Source organism: Sciurus vulgaris (genome assembly GCF_902686455.1).
Source record: "Sciurus vulgaris genome assembly, chromosome: 14".
In the NCBI taxonomy this organism is placed as follows: Eukaryota; Metazoa; Chordata; class Mammalia; order Rodentia; family Sciuridae; genus Sciurus; species Sciurus vulgaris.
This window is the reverse complement of record NC_136475.1, coordinates 83,340,293-83,364,445: the sequence shown is the minus strand read 5'-3', so window position 1 is coordinate 83,364,445 and position 24,153 is coordinate 83,340,293. Positions and strand designations below refer to the sequence as shown.

The window sequence follows — 24,153 nt, the reverse complement described above, 5'->3', positions numbered from 1 at the left end:
GGCCATGGTGGGGTCACACTAGGGAGAACACAGTGTGACCCATCTGGCCCCCTGGTGGGCAGTCCCTCAAGAGCTGGCTCTCTTGTTCACCATTCAGTTCAAGATGTCAGTGAAGTCTACTTGCCTCAACAGGCTGGTCAAAGCTGCCAGGCTGGGGAGGGCAGCTGTGGACCTGTTCCTGCCCAGCTGAGGAGCAAGGCCAGGTTCTGGGCCAGGGGGACCACAGGAAGGTAGGACAGAGCCACAGGTACCTAAGAATTCCAGCAGCTCTGGGCTGCCTGCCAGTTGGGCATCCCTCGAGACACAGCGCAGAATGTCATTGAACACGGCTGTCCTTTCCCGGATGTCAGACTCCCCAACAAACAGAACCTTCCTGGGCAGCGGGGGCAGACTAGCAGCTGTGTAACGACTGCTCAATTTCTGGTAAAACTCCTCGATCTCGCTGTACTTTTTGGAGACCTGGAATGAGAGAAGCATGAGGTTTCCTGAGTGAAGGGCAGGAGGGGAGAGGTCTTCTCACCCCTAAACCAGGTGTGCCAACAGGAGTGTGCCTGAGTGCCCAGGGGCAGGCCTGCCTGTTGCCCTTCCACCAGCTTTCCTGCCTCAGGCTCTGGTCCCTTAGGAAAACCCCAGAGGCCCAGAGGAAAGCTGCAGCCATGGTGGGATTGCAGGGACTGCTGCAGGATCAGGTAAAGGCAGCGACATAGGGACGCTTCCCTGGCCAGCAAGAGCCCACTGCCACAGCCTCCATCCTGGGCTTTCCGTGCATTTGCAGGTGATCTCGGCACCTGGAAGACTCTCCAGTCATCCAGCAAGGCCGTGAGCCACCTTTTCTCGGCGCAGATCTCGTTTGCTGTCTCGTGTAAGTCAGCAGCAGCCTTCCCTTCCAGCAGGGCCAGTCCCAAGCTGCAGTGAGTTTGGGCACTGCTGAAACTGGTTCTCTGCACTGCCATCAGGACCTCTCAGCATGCTGGGACCTGAGTGAAGCTCCTGCTGATGCCAGAAGGTGGTCCCAGGTGCCATCTAGGTCCCCCAAGGGTGGTGCTCAGCTTCCTCCAAGGTTGCTGGCTGACCACCTCTTCTTCCTCCCCCGCCTCTCCCTACTCCTTCTAGGCAGCTAAGCATCTACTCATTCACTTATCAAGTTCTTACTGTGTTTGCTCCACATGGAATATTGCAGCTGGTTCGGATCTCATGTGGGTGAGTGGTTACAGCCTAGTGGGTATGGTACCATGGCTGTAGTCTGAATAATCAAGTGTGGGCTATGAGAAAAGTCACCTGCTCTGCGCCACAGTCTCCACCAACAGCCTGTGTCCCCCTCATTGCTTCCCCAGAGGCTGGGGCTATCTCCTGATGAGTCTGTGGCAGTGTGGAAGACAAAGGCACAGGTGACTCATATGTGTACCCCAGCCTTGGCCTGAACCCTTAGCGTTCTCTGGAACACGCTGGCAAACCAGGGATAAAGACAATCCCATGTGCTTGGGTTCAGGAGGCCTGGTGGTCCAGTCCACTGCACAGGATATGTCTGGATCACTCAGCAACCCCAGTTTTAAATACCAGAGATGGCTGAGGGGCTTCAGAAGCTCCCACGTCGGGAGTCACCTGGGACAGGGAGCTACTACCAGCAATCGTCAGTATGAAAATCTAGTTCTAGAGCTTTCCTGAGAACAGCCCTTCAGGAAAGATAGAGGGATCCTTTCAAGAGTGACTGGTAACACGGGCCCTGATCCAGGTTGACTGGTGACTCCAGCCAAGAAGGGGGAGCAGCAGCAGTGGGGGTCAAGCGCCCCCTGCTGGCCTGACTCCTCCACGTGGGATGGGCCCACTGACACACCAACCTAGAAAGCACGGAGGCTGGGAGCTTTCAGTACAAGCCCAGGCCTTCGAGGGCCCATAGCCACGTGTGACCTGCCCCAGGCACAAGAGGAGAGCAAGGGAGAGGTGCCAAGTGCAGAGGCAGCTGAGACGAGAACTCGTGTGTGTGGTGCACCCTGTGCACAGGCCACCACTGGGCAGACAGTGACACTGCTCCCTGGCCCTCTAATCTGTGTGCACGCCTGCAGCCTGCTTACGCATGGGGGTTTGCCAAGCCTTGAACACAGTAGCCCTTCCTGAAGGCTGGCTTCACTTCATGGTTAGCAATCGAACGTATCTATACCTTTTTAAAAAGTGTGTCCTTTTAGGGATTAGATGCTGAAAGTTCATTAATTCTTTTATCTAAATCATGTAGCTCCAGAGAGATTTCAGGTTCGTGGCATGCAATTTTGGGCTACACTGTCACCCCAGACCATCCCACAGGGAGTAAAGGAGGAACTTTAAAATGTCTGAGAAGCACTGTCCTGTGTGCTCTGGGACGTGACCATGCAGGGTGAGTGGCGTGGCATGTGGAAGTGTTAGAGACATCCTCACACATGCCCTGCATGTGAGGTGGGCCCACAGCACAGGACGGAGCACAATGACCTGGCACTTCCCAAGGGTTCCCACAGGGCTGCTGCTCCCTCATGCCCAGGAACACAATCTCAAATGTTCTCTCTTTCTGCTTTTGTCCCTGAAGACATGGATGCATTGAACCCCATCCTGAATAAAGAGTGATTATCAGGTACTGCAGAGTCACTCTTAGAACAATGCAGACATAACCACCAGCTCCCCAGCTTCTTGCCAAGATTGTTTTAAGAAGCAGTTGAATGAAAAACAGCCCTGCTATTTTGGGCTCTTCTCATGATGTTGCTGAATGTCCCTTGAAGAAAGATTTGTGCCGTACATTTCTCTTAGATTTTGGTCTTTTTCAATAGGTCTTCAGCTATGAAATTCATTGTTTCCCTTTTGTCTGTGGCTGCCAGGAGATTCAGAACCAACCTGTGAACAAGTCTGCAACAGGTTGCTCCCCTCTGGACTGCAGGACGCTGGCTCATTTTATCTTCTCCTAAAATCCTGTAGCCTATCTTTCCTGGTTGCCAGGAGACCAAAGGGTAAATAATAAATAAACAAACGGGATCTCACTCCTTCTTGAAACTCTCCTCCCTTAGCTCCTGTGACTCCACAGATGCCCAGTTCTCTTCCTTCAGCTTTGACTGCAGACTCTTTCTCCTCCTTGACTGTCCCTGACCTGCGGGGGTCCCCAGAATCTCTTCCTCAGCCCTTCTCTCCACCTTCCACATCTGTTCTCCAGGTAACTTCATCTACTCCCAGGTTTTTAACTTCACCTCCAAAACCTGCACTGTAGGCCCAACCCTGGCCCGAGCTTGCACTTCCTGTACCATCCAGGGAAGGAACCTGGGTCTGTGCAGACAAAGCAGGACTGAGAATCCTACCCGCCCCCACCCTCCACATGCTCCGGTCACTTGGTCCTCACAGTGCTGCCCATGCCCACAGGTGCACGCATGAGACTGTGCACACCCTGACTCACCCTTGTGCCCCCATGTGATACGGTCTGGTGCTCCAGACTCTGAGCGAGCACTGGATGGGGAAGGACCCATACCCTGATGCTACTTGCACCCTGCTGGGCAGGCGTTTCTGCCCACCTGGATTCTAAATACCTTTGGAACATTCCAGCTGTGATCCCCTGCTTACCAAGAACTGGACGACATCCTCGGGCCTGTGCTTGGCTGACTTGAATGCAGCCAGCCGAGTCACCACCAAGATCTGGTACTCCACGTGGCCAGACATCATCTTGCCCCGCACCTCCTGGTGCTGGGGCACAGTCAGGTCAAGGCCCGTGTGGACATTCTGAACTTGCCTACCAAAGGAAAAGAAGTAAAGCAAGTAAAGTTCAGGTTCAAGTCAGCTGCTCCTTCACTACAGAAATGCAGGCAGACCTTGTGATAGCCTGGTGGGCTTGGGTGCCTGGCTGCTCTGCTGGCCACCTTGTATAGTGCCTGGCTGCTCTGCTGGCCACCTACCCTGCTCTCCAGGCCACCTACGCTAAGTCCTGCCTCTGGGACAAACATCTGTTCCTAGCAGGAAACAGGTAAGGATGAAGCTCGTGGAAAATCATGAAGAGCTAAGCGTTTGACACAGTGTGTGAGCTTGGGGAACTTGTACAGATGGCATCGTGGGGATCTATGCAGATCAGAGAAGGAGCCTGGGACTGTGAACCTGGAAAGACTCACACCTCCTCAGTCAATGAGAAGCAGGGGTTGGCGACTGAGTCTGCCCAGTTGGGGATCATGCTGAAAGTGGCCAGTGAGGCACGGGCCAGGCCAGCTTCCTCCTCTGGGCAAGATGAGGCTTGAGGCTGAGGATGTACTGGTTAAACTACAGTATCGAGACACCAGGGGCTACTGGGGAGCAAAGAATCCATGAGGGGTTCTCTGCAAAGAGAGAACAATGTGAGGTATGTCCCTCATCCTGCAGCAGGGTATGTCGCAGACTGTGTGGACGAACGCACCTCACGTGCACGCCTCTGGCAGGTGCACTCTTAGTGTGTACCAGGCAGGCCCGTCACACGGGCCTCTGGAGCTTCAACCGTGCTTGGTCTTGCCCTTCACTTCTGGAATTATACCCCAGTCCATCAAACATCCATCCCCCGGGACTCCTTCCAAACAGATTCCTCATGTCCCCACACAGGGTAAACACGCTGGCCCTGCCACCAACACGAGGCTGCTGTCAACAACTGGGGAGGCTGACTGTGACGCACTGCTCGCGGTGTGCGCACACCCAGGGACCACACGGGCCTGTGCACGTGAAGAACATGCTCGTGTACTATGCACACGGATAAGCACAGTCCCTCCTGAAGGCCCAGGCGGACCTGACTCCACGGAGGTGTGCGGGGTGCAGGAAGGTAGAGGAATGCTTTGAGAAAAACGTGGCGACCAGGCGGTCGGTCCTCTCCCTCTTTTGCCAGAGGTCAATGACAGTGTCCTCTGCCTGATGCTGAGCAGACTGTGTGTGCTTGTGGCATCTCAGCGCTACTGTCACAACACAGGAGGGAAAGGAGACCAGAGGCTAAGGTGAGTGGGACAGCAGCCATGGGACCCCCAGCGGTGGGCTGTGCTAAGTCACTTCCACCGTCCATAGACTCATGAGGAGTGTGACTTCAAGACAGGGAAACGGGCTCCAAGGGAGAGTCATGCTAAGCTCTCGGTGTGTCCAGGCTTGGCCAGGGTTCAATCTCTGAGAGTTGTACTAGAGTCCAGGTGGCCTCTTGGGGCATGATAAAGAAATGAGGCACATTTTCTTTAGGATCATGATGAATATGAAGTACAGGTGGATGGAAGGGACAAGGCGGAGGGCAGAAGACTGGAGGGGACCTCAGGACAAACCTCATCTTCCCTCCCTGGCCTCTAGTTCCTCAAATGCCAGAGCCTCCAATGGGCTGGGCTCCCTGGAAGTGTCCCAGGCTTGAGGGTACAAAGACACCTGTCCCTCACCTGTTTCCAATCCACTGCTGGAATCCCAATACCCAGGACTTGGCTCCCTGACTTCTCTCCTGGGGCTCAACTGGACTGGAAAAAGACCATGTTTACAGTTTTCTAGTTCTCTGACTCCTGCCCCTGTGCCCTGGCAGCTCAACACGATTGGCACAAACATAATGCCTAGTCCTGCCTGAAACTCATGGCCACTAACTTCAAGCTGCAGCAGTGGCCCTGGCAACCGTACCTCACTTTAGATGTGGATTCTCAAAGTGTGGTCCCTGGACCAGCATCAGCATCGTCTGGGAACTTGTGAGACAGGCATGCGTAGGTTGCTGAATCAGGAGCCTGGGATAGGCTGGAGATCTTTTGTTGTGTGAGCCGATGCACCTGGGCTTAATCCACTCATTGGCCATTCCCTACGCCCCCTAGGACTCTTTCTCTATAAAAGCCCAGGCAGGAACTAAGTCAGGCTTTTCAGACCACCTGATCTTAGCTGCAGTTGTTCAACTTTGCCTTTGGAGCATGAAGAAGCTGCAGACCACACCTACATAAGTGGGATGAGTCCTCATAGAACCCTAAATCCCAAAAGCAAGTGGTGGGCAGGACATGGCTCACAGAAATAAAGTGACCCCGTGTCCTAGACCAAGCTGCTCAGTTTATAATGTGCCTGAAAGTCCCCTGGTGATCTTGCTAACACGCCGATTCTGAGCCCACGCCTCTGGGATAAACTTCAGCTAATGTTCATGCTGCTCTGTGCCCCTTCTCCAGGGACCAGCCCTTGAGTAGCAAGACATGGAGCCTAGATCCTCCCTCTCAGCAAACCCCCAACACCCACTCTCCCTGATGATGCTGTTTCCTACTGCATTGAGGAAATGAAGCAATCAGAAGATTCACCACTGCGCCTGCACCCTCCCAGGGCAGTGGCCAAACTGGCTGCTCCTCCTAAGACAGGCCTCTCCAGGAGCAGTGGATCTTGGCCCCACACCTGCTCAGGGACGTGGCTTTTGCACTTCGCCCCTCTCTTTCCTGTATCACCAATGTGCTCTCCTTATTGGACCATTTGCTTGGCAGACAGTCATACTCTTGTTACCCCTATAACAAAAGTTATTCTTTGACCCCACTTTCTCCTCTCTTCACCTCTCTTTCCCCTTCCCAGCCAAACTCAAAAGAGGGACCTAGATTCCCTCTCCTGTTTGACCTTGAACCTATTCCAACAGGACTGCTGTCCTCATGATGCACCTGAACTGCCCTTGTCTGTGTCACTTGTGACCTCTGTGCTGCTACATTTGAAGGTGAATCCTCACTAACTGGATCAACCCCCTAGCTCTCCCGCAGTGCCCTCCCTAGACCTCCTTCCTCTCGTGATACCCTCCCGAGGCCACCTCTCTAGGCTCAAGGTTTTAAATACCATTCCAAGCCAATGACACTCAAGTCCTTTCTGCAGTCCACTCTCCCCTCAAGGGCCATCCTTCCAACCACCTTCCTGACATCTCCACCTGACTGTCGACAAGCTCCTCAAAATTAACCTGCCAGACAGGTGCTGATTCCCTTTGTTATGGTTTGGATGTGAGGGGTCCCCCAAAAGTTCACATGTGAGACAATGCAAGAAGGTTCAGAGGAGACAAGATTGGGTTGTGATTCTTAATCTAGTCAGTGAATTAATCCCCTGATAGGGATTAACTGGGTGGTAATTGAAGTGACAGGATGTTGCCCGAGGAGATGGGAATTGGGGTGTGGCTTTGGGGTATATATTTGTATCTGGCAAGTGGAGACCTCTCTCTGCTTTCTGATCATCACGTGAGCTGCTTACACTTTTCCGACATGATGGAGCTGGCTGTATATGGACTGAGACCTCTGAAACCCTAAGCCCTTAAATAAACTCCCCCTCCTTTACAGTTGTGCTGGTTGGGCCATTTAGTCACAGCAGTGAAAAGCTGATTAAAACACCCCTCTGCCCCTAAACCTGCTCCTTGCAGTCTTCCCATTCAGTAAACAGCAACGTCCTCCTCTCGGTATCTGGAGACAAAAAGTTTGCAGCTGGTCTTGCCTCCTCTTTCTTGTTCTCACATCCACACTGAATCATCAGCAGAACTGAAACAATCTCCTAAACAGTCCAGAAGCTACATGTTTCTCCACCCCATCACGCTGGACCAACCCAGCAGCTGCCCTCCATACATTCTTGGGTAAACTCGAGCGGATGCTAATGCTGTTCTCCGCATCCTATCAAACTCACAATGGAGTCCCCTGGCCTTTCCACCCCACGAAGCCCTTCCTGATTGTCCCCTGCTCCCAAGTCCACCTCTCCACTGCAACCTGACACTTTCCCCTGCTTCCCGCACTCCTACCACACTGGCCTCAGAAAACTGGCTCCTCTGTCCTCTCTACCTGAGCACACACTTGTCAAGATTTCTTTCCCATGACTCTCCCCGTCAGGGAGCTGAGCAGAGACCTGCCCAGCCGTCAGTCTATCAGAAAGATGTCACTTGACCACACCAAATAAAACAGCATTCATTCCTATTGCTCCATCTACCCCATCATTTTATTTTCCTTCCCAGGCATTGCTCATCACTGCCATATTCTGTATCTGCCTATGGTCCATGTGTCCCCATTAAAGCAAGGGCAGGACCTTGTTTTGTTCACCTCTGTATCCTAGAATCTGGGCAGGTCCCTGGCACAGGACAGGCCCTCAGCACCTGCTGGCTGAATTAATGCAGGGACGCACACACGCGACGGGTGGTGGGAGGAAGCTGGACTGGGAACATGAGCTGGCCCCCAAGTGAAAGCCACCCTCACTGCTGGACTGAGGCCTTTGGACATATTCCGCAGGCCAGTTCTTTGGGTCTGCCAGTGCCTGCTGCAAGGAGGGAGTGAGCAGGATTCACCACCATGGCACGCATGCCTGTTGACACACCATGGGGGGGAGGGGAGTAGGCAGGGAGGAAAGCTCCCTTCCCAAGTACCCAGCCCCAAAGTCACACTGTGGGTCTATATGGTGTGACTCAGGGGATCTGATGTGCTCTCACCTGCTAACGTTAAACCTTCAACTTGTGGAAAAGGAAACAGACTCAGAAAGAGGAGACTGAGGACGCAATAGGGAGCCTCTTCCCCAAGGCAGATGCAACCTGCAGTCTCCGCACCGAGCCCAGACCACCAGGCTCCCACACCAAGGCTGAGAAAAGGATTCTATTTTCTGTTTTCTAGACCTGAAGTCCCAGGTAGCTCGGGTTACAGCTGGAAAGTTGGGCAACACGTTCATTTACATAACAAACTGGCATCTCAGTCCAAGATTTTGTTAGGAAGCAGGTGTGACATGAAAATACCTGAAGTGTATCACTGCGGTCATTTAAAAGGCGGGAAAGAGTAAAACCATGATCCTCCCAGGGGTTCCAGGACCCATCCTGGCTGGGTCCCCTGGGAGGGCTCATCGGAGGCCTCTGCTGGAACTTCACCCCCATTTCCCTCCTTGGCAGCTGCCTCTAGTCGCCTCCACCGGGTTAGAGTCCGCACCCTGGCAACCTGAACGCACTGCTCCCTCCCAGCACCTCCACCCGGCGGGTCTGTTCCGTAGGGCCCGATGTCCACGCCCAGCCTGGCCCACAGGCAGCGCCGGACTCGATTTTCAGGCCCTTAAGAAATGAACCCCAGTAGGAAGGGAAGGGGCGCAGTGGCTCTTCCGGGGCGCCTGCACCGCCTGGCCAGGCCCCGGCCTTCCTCTGGGTCCTGGGTGAGTGCTTTACCCTCTGGGTGCCTCAGTTTCCCCATCTGCAAAAAGGAGACACTCGATGGCACGCCACCTCTCACGCGGGCGGCTGGGCCCGCAGGAACCGGCCGGGGCGCTGCGGTGGCGGCCTGCGCTCGGCCCTGCGCCCAGCGCACCCGGCGCGGCTCTGCGGGAGGCGCGGGACGGAGTCTGGCTCACCTGGAGGTGACGAGCACCGCCGGGGACTGCATGTCTGCGGCGGCAGCAAGCGGGCGCGCGGTCACGCGATCCGGCGGCGCCGACGTCGCCGCGCCCCGGCCCGGCGCTCGGGGCGCCGCGCGGCCTCTCCGCTGCCCCCTGGCGGCCGCGGCGGAGCTCGGCGGAGCCTCGGTGGCCTGGGCCGCAGTGGTCTACGCTGCTGCTCCGACTCGGGAACCACCTAGAAAACACTTCTCCCAGGGCCCGGCGTGGTGACATTTAATTTTGCGTTTGTGTGGCGCTAATGCTTAGCCCCCGAAGGGACAGAACTTCTGTTCCTGGTGCTGGGCCCTCCCTTTCCCTCCTGGTCTTAGGTATTCATTAAACCAGTCAATCAACAGAAACCTACCAGGCTGGGGCTCCTCCCAGGCTGCGGAGACTCGGACCGCAGAGTGAACAGCACGGCGGGCAGGCCCGCCGCCTCTCTTCCCTTTCCTGCCTGTCCTGGAGGTGCTCTTCCTTCTTTGCCGGCTCACACTCTGCACCTGACCCACTCTGTACCCTGCCCCACTGAGGAGCCTCAGAGAGCCGCTTCCTGCGGAGGAGCAGAACCTCAGCAGAGACCGTGGGGATCCCTGCCTCTGGGTCCCCAGCTGGGGCAGGGCAATGGAGCCCCAGGGTCAGATTTCCTCAGAAGGCGCCTTAGGTGGCCTGCAGAAGGGAACAGACACGCTCATGGTAGACTCACTTCTCCTGAGAAGCAGAGGTCCTGCTTTCTGCCAAAGTGGCCCAGAAAGAGAATAGCTAATTCTGGAAGCAGGGCCAGGAGGCAGATGCAGATCATGGCCCTTATCCTGTTGTAGGTACAAGAGCTGCAGAAGCTGGGGTTTAGCCATCCCAGAATTCAGCATCGGGTGGCACTGACCACATTCCTAGCTGACCCCACCACTGCTATCATGGTCAACATCATTGTTACTTGTACTTTAGTGAAGAAATCCCACCGTAAAATTTTTGAAAAAAAACGACTTTCCCAATGTGTCTTTTGAATAAGTGTTCATACGCCTTATTGGGTTTCTTTCAGATTTGTTAACAGACAAAATAGCAATAATGGGGGGAAGGATGGTCAAGTAAATGAGTGTTCTGAGGGGGACCAGTGAGGCTGCAGGGGAAGAGTCTAGAGGCCAGGGAGCCTGCTGTCTGCTTCGTTGGCCTGTCTGTGTGCAGAGCAGGGTTCGTGGCAGTAAATTGTCTCCATGTCTAATTTAAAGTGGCATGCCCTTTTTTAGGGGAAGAGAACTCAGGGTCTGGTAGAAAACAACATGGGCTTAGAGTTTTGGGAATCCGGGTGCGATGTCCACCATCGCACATTCACCCAAGGCACACAATGTGCTGGAGACTGGGAGTCTGCACTGAATAAGACACAGTCTCTGGCTTCAGTGGGCTTCCTTGCCCTTATCCTTGAGAAGGGGAAGGGGTCAGAAAAGGCTTTCTAAAGGAGCAAAGTCCAAGGCAAATCCTCAAGAAATAAGGATGGAAAGGCCAGTGTAGGAGTATCTATGAAGCTCTCAAGATAAAGAAGAATGCATTAGGGAATAAGCAGAAGAGGCGAGAAGGGAGCGCCTGGTGCACCAGGCTTGGGGCTCTGCACAGACCCTGAGGCCAACACAGGCCATCAGAGGGTTGCAGACGTAGGAGGAGCCTGGCCAGCCAAGCTAAGGGTGATGGAGCATGTGATGCTCAAGGCAAGAAGACAAGCCGAGCTGCAGAACAATCCAGAGGTGTTGGCGGCATGAGCTAGGAGGTGGCCACCCTGGAGGAGAAGCGGGGACAGGTTCAGGAGAGACCTGGAAGATGGAGCTGGTCAAGATTGGGGAATTAAAGGGATAGGAGCCGGAGGAGTAAGATGACTAAGGTTTGCCTCCTTTGAGTGGCTGGGCAGTGGTGTCGATGGTCTGGGACAGACGATGGTCTCTTGTGGACAAGTGGTGCCTGAGGGTCTGGGCATGTGGAAGTGATTGGGTTTACAGGTCTGGGCCTCAGGAGGCAGACCAGGGCTGGAGGTTCTGATGTGGGGGCCCTGGGTAGAAAGGAGGCTGGAGTTGGGATGAGCCCACTAGTGAGAACCCATAAAAAGACAGCTCAGAGGGTCTAGGAAAGCAAAGGTGGAGGCTGCAAAGGAGGGGACTCCCCATGGATGTGGAGCTGGTCACGTGTCTGTCATCAATGCCTTGTGAATGAATGAGACAGGACTCATCCCGATCTGGTCAGGGGTTGCCAAGAGGGCATGACCGGGACCTAAGCACACCTGGTATCTGCCAAGAATACAAGTCTTCCCACGAAAGTGATCCCATCCCTGATAGCAATCCTATTTTCTGCCTCTTTGGGTCCTGCCTGTCCCTGTGTGACTCCAGTGCATAATTGTATACAATGCATGGAATGTGGGCTCTAAATCTGATATTTTCTGCTTCCTGCTTGACTCGAGGAGGCCCTTCCATGGCTGCAGTTGTGATAACACAAACCACATTGCAAAAGATTTCCTCTTCCTCCCTTTCCCACTGCCCTGGGAGAATGCTCCCAGCTTGTCTGCCCAGGGGAAGTCCCTGGCCTCAGGGGCAGTGTGGTCAGTAGAGATAACCATAGTCGGTGGTGGTGATCTGAATTCCGACCAGGCTAAGCTCTGACGCTATCCTTGTTTCTGGTGTGGTGGGCCTTCTGGGCTTCTGCTGATTCGTTTCTGTCCCTAATGTGATGCTCCAGAGGTCCTAGGGGGCTGAGCACCTCCACATGGAGCAGGGCCACCACCTTGCTTGTCACTCAGTCATCACTCGTGCCAGGCCTGGGGGCTGCAAAAGGAGTCAGAGGCTTGTCCAGGGGTCTTTTAGATGACTCAAGGACAGTTGGAGAGTTCAACAGGGAAGCCGAGCAGGGCACTGTGGGTGCACTACAGAGGCAGAGCACATAGTAGGCCAGCTTTGGAGTTCCCGTGGAATTCTTCCACGAGCAGGCCGTGCTAGATAGACTCGGGTCATGAAAAGCAACCGTTCTCTCTTTGAGCCTTGGTTTTCTCCTTGAAGAAATGGGTATAACAGAAACCTTGAACGCATAGCATTGCTGCAAATTAAATGAGATCCAGTGTGATTGACACAAGATGAAGTGAATGGCAGGCACTGTAGATCAGCTATGCCAAAGCCATGCTTGCTCCCCTTCTTCTTGCTTTTACAGCCCTAGAGGCTGAAAAGGTAAAACACTCATGTTCTCTTGCAGTTAAAAAGGCCATGTGATGAAACGTCTTCAAGGGAAATGAGGAAAACAACTAGCAAAAAATAAAATACTTAGGAATCAATCTAACCCAAGAGGTGAAAGATCTCTAGAATGAAAACTAGAGGACATTAAAGAAAGAAATTGAAGACCTTAGAAGATGGAAAGGTCGCCCATGTTCTTGGATAGGCAAAATTAATATTATCAAAATTATCATATTTCCAAAGGTGCTATACAGATTTAACACAATTCCTATTAAAATTCCAATGACATTTTTCATAGAGCAATGCAGGAGGTATCACAATACTAGAACGTAAACTCTACTATACAGCAATAGTAACAAAAACAGCATGGTATTGGCACCAAAATAGACAGGTAGACCAGTGGTACAGGACAGAAGACACGGAGACAGACTCACAGAAGTACAGTTATCTCATACTACACAGAGGTGCCAAAAACTTACAATGGAGAAAAGATAGCCTATTCAACAAATGGTGCTGGCAAAACTGGAAATCCATATGCAGTAAAATGAAATTAAATCCCTATCTCTCACCTTGAACAAATCTCAACTCAAAATGGATCAAGGATCTAAGACTGAGACCTGAGACCGTTCATCCAACAGAAGAAAAAGTAGGCCCGAATCTCCATCACATTGGCTTAGGACCAGACTTCCTTAACAAGACCATCATAGCGCAAGAAATAAAAGCAAGAATCAATAAATGAGATAGATTCAAACTAAAAAGCTTTTTCTCAGCAAAGGAAACAAGCAATAATGTGAAAAGAGAGCCTACACAGTGGGAGAAAATCTTTTCCACACACACTTTAGAGAGAGCACTCATCTCCAAAGTTTATAAAGAACTTAAAAAACTTTACACCAAAAATTCAAAGAACCCAATCAATAAATGGGCTAAGGAAATGGGCAGACACTTCACAGAAGAAGATACACAGGTGATCAACAAATATATGAAAAAGTGCTCATTATCCCTAGTAATTAGAGAAATGCAAATTAAAACCACCCTAAGATTTCATCTAACACCAATTAGAATGGCTATTATCAAGAACACAAGCAATAATAAGTGTTGGTGTGGATGTGGGGAAAAAGGCAACTCATACATTGCTGGTGGAGTTGCAACTTGGTGTAGCTACTCCAGAAAGCAGTATGGCGATTCCTCAGAAAACTTGGAATGGACCCACCATTTGACCCAGCTATCCCACTCCTCGGTTTATACCCAAAGGATTTAAAATCAGTATACTACAGTGATGCAGTCACAGCAATGTTCATTAGCAGCTCAGTTCACAATAGCTAGATTGTGGAACTAACCAAGATGCCCTTCAATTGATAAATGGATGAAGAAACTGTGGTATATATACCCAATGGAATATTACTTAGCCATAAAGAAGAATAAAATTATGGCATTTGCTGGTAAATGGATGAAGTTAGAAAATATCATGTTAAGTGAAACAGGCCAAGCCCAAAAAACCAAAGGCTAAATGCTTCCTCTGATAAGTGGATGATAATACATAACAAGGAGGGGGTGGGGAGAAGAAAAGAATGAAGGAACTTTGGAAGATGTAGAGGAAAATGGGATGGGAGGGGGTGGAGGATGGAAATAGTAAAATGAAACAGACAGTATTACCCTATGCATATATATGATTAGATGAATGATGTGAATCTACATTGTATACAACCAGAGAAATGAAAAGTTGTACCCATTTGTGTCAAAATGCAGTCTGTAAAAATAAAAAAAAAAAGTAAAGCAGTGTTACTCTGGGAAAAAAAAAATCCATGTGACACAACTCTGTTATGTACGTAGAAGTCCCTGTAGAAGTTTTATCTTGCTAGGAGAAAGCTCTTTGTTCCTTCCCTGTCTCTACCTGAAAATAGGATTAATGCTAGATACAAAGCAGCCATCTTGGAAGCATGAGGCACAAACATGAGTTTGGGGTCTACCCATTAAGGATAGAAGAGCCCAGGACCCAATGGCATTGAACTAGCATACTAGACCTGGACTCTTGCTCTAGTCTTCTTGCATGAGTACATTAGCCCCCCTAAGTGGGATTTTCTGTAGTGGATTCCTGTTGATACAGTTGTGAAGTATTAGACAGCACCTGGCATAAAAGCTGCTTCCTGTGGGATAGGGATGATCAAGGATGAGGAAGAGAAGAGATACAGTGTGTTCTAGGCAGTGGTGCAAAGCCAGGTGTCTTGAGAGAGACAGAATATTTTGGGGAGCTGGGGAGGAGGGCTACAGGGGTCACTGGGTTCTGTGCTATGCAAAAGATTAATCATGAGGAGGAGGGAAGGGGCTCACAAGAACAAAGGGAAAAGCAGGTTTCAGGAAGCGGCCAGGGTGTGATCAGCAATGGCAAATGCTCAGTCAATCAAGGAAGATAAGGAGGTGTCAAAGGAAACCTGCAGCTGGGCAGCAGTTAGAATGGTCAAACAGGCTTTATTCAGGACTATGGCATTAGCAGGAGGAGACCATAGCACAGAACTGAACTCAACTCCTAAGACAGCAGCGGGGAGGATTCACAGCTCAGTAACAGGGTGGGGAGCAGCGGATGGAAAACAAGAAGCAGCAGCAGAAGGCAGGGGATCCTGGCTAAACTGAAATGACGGGATTCTTGCTGCAGACTGGCTGGAGTGATCAGGCATGACTTAGCAGGAATCTGATCGGGTATGGAAAGTGGAGGTTCTTGCTACACTGTCTTAACAGGGTTCTTGCTAAAATGGGTGTGATGGTTTGGATACGAGTGCCCCCCACCAAATCTCCTGTGTTAATGCAGGAATGCTCAGAGATGAAATGATTCGTTTATGAGAGCTGCGACTTAATCAGTGGTTCATCTATTGGATGGATTAATAATTTGAAAGGACTACTGTAGAGGAAAATGAGGGTAGGCAGATGGGGCATGGCTAGAGGATGGGGGTCCCTGGGGCTGTGTCCTCTGACCCCTTCCCCTCTCTTCTTCCTGACCATCTTGACCAGAGTAGCTTTCCTCTGTCATGCCCTTCCACCATGATGTTCTGCCTCAAATCAGACTCAGATCAATGGAGTCCGCAGACCATAGACTGAACCTCTGAAACTGTGAGCAGAAACAAACTTCTCCTCTAAGTTGTTCTTGTCAGGTTTTTTTTGGTCATAATGACAAAAACCTAACACACATATTAGGTTTTACAAGGAACTACACAGGTGAGCATAGGAGATGGTTCTGGACACTAACTAAAGACTGGTTAAGCTAAGAACCTTTATCAGAGAGGAGTCTTCTCTGGCTTTGAAGAGGGTGGAGTCTCTGGGGGTCAGAAGGAGACTGGAGAGGAGAGGGGAATAAGGCAGTGAGGCATGCTGGAGATATAGCCTACCTTGTAGGGCACTTGCCTGGCACGTGGAAGGACTGGGGTTCAAATCCCCAGCAACTTGGGGTGTAAGAAAAATCCAAATAAATAAATAAATAAGGGAGTGAGGCACCCACTACCAGAAACTGGATTCTGGAGCAGAGGAGGTAGACAAAGGATTTAAAAGATACTGTTATATAGGAAAAATCCCTCATGGTAGAAAAACTAGAAGGGCGGAAGGAAGGAAGAATGAACCACCCCAACAATTGATAACATCCTGTTGATCCTTCCACCCTGACGGGTTTTCTATGCCTGTACATATGATACATCTCTTCTTTTAAAGAACACTGAATCTTAGTGGATATGCTATTTTATAACTTATTTTTTACTTATTACCCTGTAAATGTCTTTCTGTGTTCAATTACCTCCCAAACCGTAGTTTTAAGTGCGCAGATCCCACAATGGATTTATGCAGTCCTTCAGCAACGTGGACGTGAGGCGGAGTTGGCTGCTCCTTGAAATGCAGGGAGGAAGGCTTGGGAGAAGGTGCCATTTGGGAGCCCTGTTTTGTCAGTCTCTGCACCTTGTTAATGTCTAGTAGCACAGCGTCTGGGGAGACTGGGAGAAAAGACATGGGACACAGAACTCCATTTCTTTCTTTTTTTTTTTTTTTTTTTTTTTTTTTTTTTGCAGTGCTGGGGTTTGAACCCAGGGCCTTGTGCTTGCAAAGCGAGCACTCTACCAACTGAGCCATATCCCCAGCCCTCAGACTGCCATTTCTTTGCAGAATAAAGTCCTAAATTTGCGGGGAGTTGACTTCCTGCTAACTGCAGAGCTCAGGGAGAGGAGTGTGGAGGAAGGGCAGGCCCCGGGGCAGGAAGACTGAGGATCCCAAATCTGCCACCAAGTCCTGCTTTGCTCTGTAGTGCTCTCTCCCCCAGGGTGCTGGCACCTCAGACTTGCATGACCTGCTGTACAGGAGAATGGTCTCTGGCATAAAATGGTGTCCAGTGTAGTGTGCAGCATCCCCAGAACCCCACAGTGCCCGGAAATGATAAAGTCATCAGGGATCAGCACAGACTCAGGGACTTCTCAGGATTCCTGCCTGGGCAGCGCCCTCAGCCCCGCAGCTTGGCTGCTGTGGAAGCTGCTTGTCTGTGTTCAGTACACTTCCCCTCACGCTTCAGCTGCCGGGGTTCATTTTCTAAAATCCTCTGAAATGAAAAATGATCTCTCGTTTTATAAGTGCATTTACACCATCACCAGTGAGGCTGAACATATTTCCACCTATGTGTTGGTCTTGTGTTGTTTTTCTTTGTGATTCTCCTGATTTCCTTTGTGCATTAAAAAAACAAAAAACAAACAAACAAAAAAAACACCCATTTGTCTTTTCCTTATTGATTTGTAAGAATGCTTTATATATGAGAGGTACTATCCTTTTGAGATAGATGCAATACCCATTCATTGTCTTTTCCCTTCCTTCAGTTTTTATCTTGAAAGGGTTCCTAATTCACAGAAAGCCTGAAGAGGTAACAGACTTCACTTTAGCTCACAGGTGGAGTCTCTGCTGAGCTGAAAGTGGCCACAGGAAGTAGGTTAGGCAGCTGGGGGTTGGGGGGAGCTGCGCCAGGCAGAGCAATCACGGCAGAGGCAGCAGCCCACCACAGCTGGAGCTGCTAGGGTGGGTGATCCTTCTGGCTGGGTCTCAGTTGGAACAAGGGCTAGCCTCCGTGCCCCTGCATCCCCAGTCACCACATAGGCTACTCTAGGCCTGCAGCATGGGCCGCCCTCTCCAGCTAACCTCTGCTATTGGAGGACTGAACAGAACTGCAGGTTGGCAGGTCCCTGCAAGCTGGGGGAATCCGCGCTTTGCTCCTGGGCACCTCCCCTGAAGAGGGGAGCAGGGTTGCACCACTCACGCCCCGCATGGTCCTGCCCTGTCTGCTTTACCCCCAAGCCCGTTCCTGTGGGTTTTTTTTAACCCCTGAAACATTGAAGAGTTAGTTGTAGACAGGACACTTTGTTTTGTGCACCTCCTTAGAAAAAGAGCCACGTAATGACCGTACTCAGGAAAGGCGACGTGGAGCCAATCTGATTATTTAATACCCTGCCCATACTCTCCTTTCCCCAGTGTCCCAACTATGTCTTTTTATTTACAACTCCATCCCCTCCCTTTCCACCCCCAATCAAAAATCTAATTGAAGGTCTGCACTGTATTTAGTTATCATGTCCCTTTAGTCCCCTTTATTCTAATACTGTTCCCCAGGCTTCTTCATTTTTGATCACACTGACATCTTTGAAGAGTCCAAGTCTTCCAAGTGTGGACGTTACTCTTGGTAATTTTGATAATGAAATTATACTTAGAAAAGTGTTCCTTACCCAGGCTCAATAAATATTCACCTATTTCCTTCAAATCTGCTTATTATAGTTTTATTTTCTAGGGTCATTTGATTCACTAGAAATTAAATTTTGCTTATGTCATAGGGTAATTTTTTTCCCTAAATATTTAATCAAGTATCCAGGATCATTCGCCACTAACTTTTATTAAACAATTTGTTCTTTTCCTTCATACTGTTGTCTCTGGTATTTTATTCTAAATACTTTTAAACACTATTATGTGCTTCTGAATTTTCTATTCTGTTCTGGAATCTGTCATTTCTGTTTCCAGTGCTAGATTGGGAAGAATGAGTTTATTCTTCATTTTATCCTGAAAATGAAGACCTTCAATAGGGACTTATTGTCTTACCATGTGAGACACGAGTCAGAGCACAAGGAAGAAAGAGGGATTCCTGAGAGCGGCGGGACATTTACACACAATAGACACAGTGACAGGTGGACAGACACATGTCCATTGAAGTGGTTTGTCTTTGGTGTGGATGACTGAGAATCTGTCTCTTCCCCACCTTCTATTCTGCCCACCCTGTGTTGGACATCGTACGTCAGGGTATCTTTCCACACCATGCATGCAAATTTAAATCAATCTTACAGCAGGGAACAGGATCCACTATAGGTTTGATCAGAGCTTATTTTATCCTTAGTGTATTAAAAGGTATTTTGGCAATTTCCTGTTTTCACTATTACCTCACGTTTTTGAAAATCCTTATATATTTAAAATTCTTCACTTATTCAAGAACATCTATAAATTGACTTAAATTTCTACAAGTGAAAGTTCCAGGTCAAAGGATTTCCTTGTCTCAAATGTTGATGCTGTCAAACTGCTCCACATGTCTATGAATTTATGCTCCTGGTATAGGAAAGTGCCCATCTTCCCATCCTCTCATCAATAAATAGATCTTTTCAGTTTTGCTAACCTAAGAGATAAATGAAGTGCTATCTCATTGTTCTTTTAGTGTGTAATTTACTGATAATTTCTTGGATTTTGATTCTGTCATCCAAAAGTTTTATTAATTTCCAGATTTGTGTCCTTGGTCATCAAGAAAAACGTTTGGATTAGAGTCCTATAGCTCTTTATCCAAGACAGTAAGGGAGTCTGGGAGGACAGACCCTTAGGCTTGGGTCAGCTGCCTAGGAAATTGCCAGAATTTCCATGTCCTAGGGTCAAGTCACAAGTCAGAGCCCCCATACTCTGCAAGGCAGCGTCAGGGGCCACCTTCTATAGGCAAATTCATGAATGCCTTTGCCATGTGGTCCAGAAGGCTTGAGACCACCCACCCAACCTGGTGAGATCCAGTCAGCCCCATCATGCTCCCGCTCAACACTCTGCTGCAGGACCCAGGAGACCTTTGGGTCCCAGTTGACTGTGAGGTCTCATCCTGGACCTTCTAGTCCCTCCAACTCTGCTCCTGGCCTGCCAGACCCTACTCCCCCAGGCTGCAGATGGGTTGTGCCCCTAATTATTGTGTGTCTAGAATGGAAACCCTGAGATCTTTACTCACCAAGGTCAATGAACTGAATATTCCAAATTATTGCACAAAGAGTTATCAGCTATTATTCCTAAATAAAAAAAACATAGGTGTCCATAAAGGTCTCCAAGAGAATCTAAGGAAAAATATAACTCCAGAACATTAAGAATATTGGTATTTATGATGGGGAAGTCCGTAGATGTGAGATGCCACAAAGACAGTGGCCATCAGAGGAGACCAGATGGACAGATTAGATTAACTAGTCTTCCAATTGCTAAACCAGGATTTACCCAGATAACCATAAAAATCATCATTAAATGAGCCAGCACAAGTGGTAGAGACTGTCCCTGCTATATTTCCTGTATTACTGGGCACACTCTATAGGCAGGCACTCCTGTCCTCACTCACAGATACGGAGGAGACAGGATGATGCAGGTTAATTAACTCCATCAAGGTCACAAAGCTAGTGCTCAGCAAGGCGGTGCAGAAGCCAGGACTTCACCATGACCCATACGGTAGTCTTTTCCCTGACTTCAATAGAGACATGTGGCTACCTCATTTCCCAGGATGCTTGCAGCACCGGTAAACTTGTTCACTGCAGAGCCAGAGTCCGGGGCACTGGTAGAAACCAATCCAAGAGCAAGGTTTTAGTAATCTCAGAGGCAGGGAGTTCTGCCACACAGTGATGCTGTCATGACCTGTGACCAGCAGGTGGCAGTGTCTGCAAGCCCACTGCCATTTGTCCCAAAACCAAAGGCTCTGAGATGTCCCCAATGAAAGGCTCATGGGAAAGAATCTACTCTTCTCTTTTCTCTGTTACCCTCCCTCCCCTTTCCTTCTCGGCCACCACTCCTGTGGCTTGGGGGATGGGGCAGGCCACGCCCAGTGGCCTGGGGCCAGGGCTGCACTGACCCGGGTGTGGATGCCAGAGCTGTTGCTGGGGGTAACCTGGGCAGTAGTAGCTATGAGTTGAGCATGAGAAACTCTTGGAGCTTGAGGAAGCCCTGTCCTGGGGGCTGCGGCCGAGACTGCTGGGATCTGTTGACCCAGTTCTTTCTGGGGGACATGTTCACAGGTCATCTCAGGGCTGAGGACACTTTCATCTCAGCACTAAGGGGAGGCCAGCATCTCAGAGAAGGCAGGTGATTGTTACCCTTTTCCCTCTCTCACCCTCCCAGGAGACCCAGCCCAGGGCCCTGTTTCCTCCCCATCTACCCTCTCTCCAGTTCTGAGTCGGAGAGGTCAGAGGCCATGATGGGTCCAGACAGAGGGCACACTCCTGGATCCTCACTCTCTCCACCTTTCACTGGCAGGCTCTCAGTGAACACTTGATTGTCACCTTCCCTGTACACAGGGGGTCTAAAGCCAGGAAGGGTGAGGAACATGCTTTAGGCACAGTTTGATGCAGATCTCTTGACTTTCAGGAGCATCAGTTTTTGTGTTCCAAGTTAGTGCGCGGTTGCAGGGGCACAGGTGCCCCCAACAGTGGACAGGGCAAAGGCTGACCCTCCTCATGCCTCACCTGAGGGAAACCCTGCACAAAGATAAAAAGAGACCCTCTGGGGGCCAAAGGAAAGCAAAGACCCAGCTCACAGAGGGGACCCTGATCCCATAAGGCTGTGATGCCAGATGACAGGCTGACTTCTCCTTGTTGGGGACTTGGCTTCTTCACATGGACAATGTGAGTTGCAGAGTATTCACCTCTGCTTCTCTTGTCATTATACACAGGGGAGGTGGCTGGGTGGGACAGGATGCCCTGTGCAAGGCAGACAGGCCAAAGGTCGCTGCAGAGGGGGCTCTAACTGGCAGGATCCAAGACTAACCTCCCGAGTGGCATCAGCCCGGAGGCTGTGTAACTCTCCAGAGTGAAGGTGCCTCTGGAGATGTGACTGTCACAGGTGCAGCATAAGAATGGTCTCACATTCAGTGTGGGAAGGCTGCCTAGGAAGGGGAGCAAGGTCTTTGCCGTGTGAACACAGGCTGGGTGGAAATTGTTACGATTCGTCACTGCCTGGAAAGTTGGTCTAAACGACCCACAAGGTTCTCCCCCGTCCTGGGAGTCACACTGAACAGGGGCTTGGTATCCAAAGGAAGCCAACAGCTCCTGCAGGGAAAGGATGAGCAGCAAAGTGCTCCCAGGGAAGGAAGTGGGGACCAGAGTGCAGGACCACTGCCCACACTCAGTTAAGAAACGACACCCCAGTCAGGCTGCTCTCCCCTTGTCTGCTTTAGAGCCAGTCTCGTCTCTCCTCCTGAAGGAGATCGCTGGAGTCTAAGGTCTGGGGTTGGGTCTGGGGTTGGGGCTGGCCACCAGACAGATGAGGATTAACAGTTAGAACTCCCAGTCCCATTGGCTTCCCACTTTCATGAACTCTGGTCCTGCCATCTGCTTCTGGGCTTTCCAGTAACTGCTCCAGGCTGGGAGTAAGCCCTCTTCTGCTCAGCAAGCAGCCAAAGGTCCCACACCTTGTATGAGAAAGCTCCTGGGGCAGGCTGGGACTGTGGGCCCAAAGAGGACCACCTGCTCACCACAAAGGCTCTGGCTTCCTGGAGTCAGGAATGGATGACCCGGGAGCTCCAGGCCTCAGTGCTCATTCATGGCTTCAGAACCATGGGCAGGGGCACAGGGAGGCCCCGCTGCTGCTAAAACAGATTGTGGCTGGGCACAGTGACACATGCCTGTAATTCCAGGGGCTCAGGAGGCTGAGGCAGGAGGCTTCTGAGTTCAAACCCAGCCTCAGTCATTTAGGTCCTAAGCAACTCAGCGAGACCCTGCCTCTAAATAAAACAAAAAAGGGCTGGGGATGTGGTTCAGTGGTTAAGCACCCCCCGGGTTCAATCTTCAGTACAAACACAAACAAACAACAAAAAACACAGATTGTTTTTCATGGCAGGTGTTATGAACTCCCTGCTGACAGCAGTGGCAGGAAGGAGTCCCCTGGGGATACTTTCATAATCTTCACCTGAACCCCAAAGTTCCTTTCTCTGCCAAGAATCTTCCAGAGAGCCAGACATGGAAGGCAGGAGCACCATATCTCCATGGGGGAAGAGGGAAAAAGTCAGTAGACCTAAGCTCTTCACTGTCCTTTCCCCCCAGAACAAAGAAAGTCAAGGGCTGGGCAGACCTCAGGCTCTGCCACTCACTAGGTGACTGTGGACAAGGTGTTGAGCTTCTTGGTGACTCTTTCTGTAAGACGGAAATGATAATACCTACCACACAGGAGAGCAGCTGTGACAATTCGATGGAATGAGGTATGTAAGGCAATGGGCAGGTTAGCAAGGGCTAGCGCCACTGCTTAAGCAGAGAAAAGGGAGCCAGGTATGGCCCAGATACCCTCTGTCTCCCTTCTCTCTGGCGTAGCTCCAGTGTGTTCTCTGTTGGTCAAACAACTCCCCAGCCCTGGTTTCCCATCAAGTTACTGGGAACCACTTGAGTCTCTTCTACCTCTGTGGGCTGCCTGCAGCCTCCTCTGCCACCCTAAACTTCCGTGAGGTTTTCCTGCACTTGATGAATTCACAACACATGGAGCACCTGGCAATAAGAATTTACTTGAAAGAAGGAACGAATAGAGGGGTGACTGGATGAATGAATGACTGATTTCCCTCAAGGGATGGACCAAGAGACACAGGTGGGAGAGGTGAGGGCCTGCTCAGCACACAACTGGTGGACTGGTTCCAGCAGCATCCACCACCACCTGCAGTCTCCTCCAGAGGTTTTCAGCCAGTCATCCCTGGCTCTCAGAACAGCCTGGGGGTGGGGAACAAGGCTACTGAACCTCTTCTGTGTCGACCTGTTATCCTAGCCACACAAACTTCGCATTTTACAGACAAGGAAATTCAGCCTGAAAGAAGTGAAGGGGCCTGCTTCTACAGAGTACAGAAAGGGACACCAACCCACCCCTACTTCCTGAGTACCAAAGTGGCCTCAGGGTAGGGTATCATGTAATCAACAAACATCTGTAACCCACTATGCCAAGATTGTGCCAGGACCCCTCAATTTTCTCCTTTATACAGCTGGGGAAACTGAAGCCAAGACAAGGTGAGGGGCTTGCTGTTTAGAGATCAAAGCTAGATTTGGAACCAGGATTCACTGACCCCTGCTCAGAGCTTCCAGAATGTTTGCACGAATCATAGTGGAGTTGATTCATATAACACTCGAAGGCCGAACAGCAGCAGAAAGCAAGTGCGGCAAGACAGCTGGACCCAGCTGGAACCAGCCTTGGCGGTAGCAGGGAGACCCCCTGCAGGTCAGTGTGCCTCTGTGGGGGCGGAGGGGTTCTGCCAGAGAGTCTAGGTGGGTTCCTGCACTGCCACTTTCTATTGGCATCAAGAGAGGGGCACCCATGACCATAACTGTGTTGCCTACTTTCCAAGCTCGGTCCTTAGATATGCGCATTTCCGCAGCTGGAAGAACTTCAAGTCCTTTGTGCTGATCTCGGTCTGGGG

General features: G+C 50.6%; 2 protein-coding genes across 3 annotated transcripts in view; one reads left to right on the top strand and one right to left on the bottom strand.

Annotated features, from left to right (window-relative positions):
- Positions 1–9,425, bottom strand: part of HS1BP3 (HCLS1 binding protein 3) — a 30,369-nt gene extending 20,944 nt beyond the window's left edge. The window contains exons 1-3 of one of the 2 annotated variants that reach the window (XM_079110590.1): positions 9,274–9,425; positions 3,571–3,736; positions 252–459 (exon numbers count right to left, since the gene is read on the bottom strand). In XM_079110590.1, coding sequence (XP_078966716.1) covers positions 252–459; positions 3,571–3,736; positions 9,274–9,305 — 406 coding nt within the window. In that variant the 5' untranslated portion in view covers positions 9,306–9,425. Of the gene's footprint in view, positions 1–251; positions 460–3,570; positions 3,737–5,598; positions 6,176–9,273 lie in introns of those variants that run through there. The other variant, XM_079110591.1, reaches the window with a different exon arrangement.
- LOC306643697 (uncharacterized protein) overlaps positions 1–24,153 on the top strand; it is a gene marked incomplete at both ends in the record, with an annotated part of 64,495 nt that overhangs the window by 25,173 nt on the left and 15,169 nt on the right. The window lies entirely within an intron of this gene.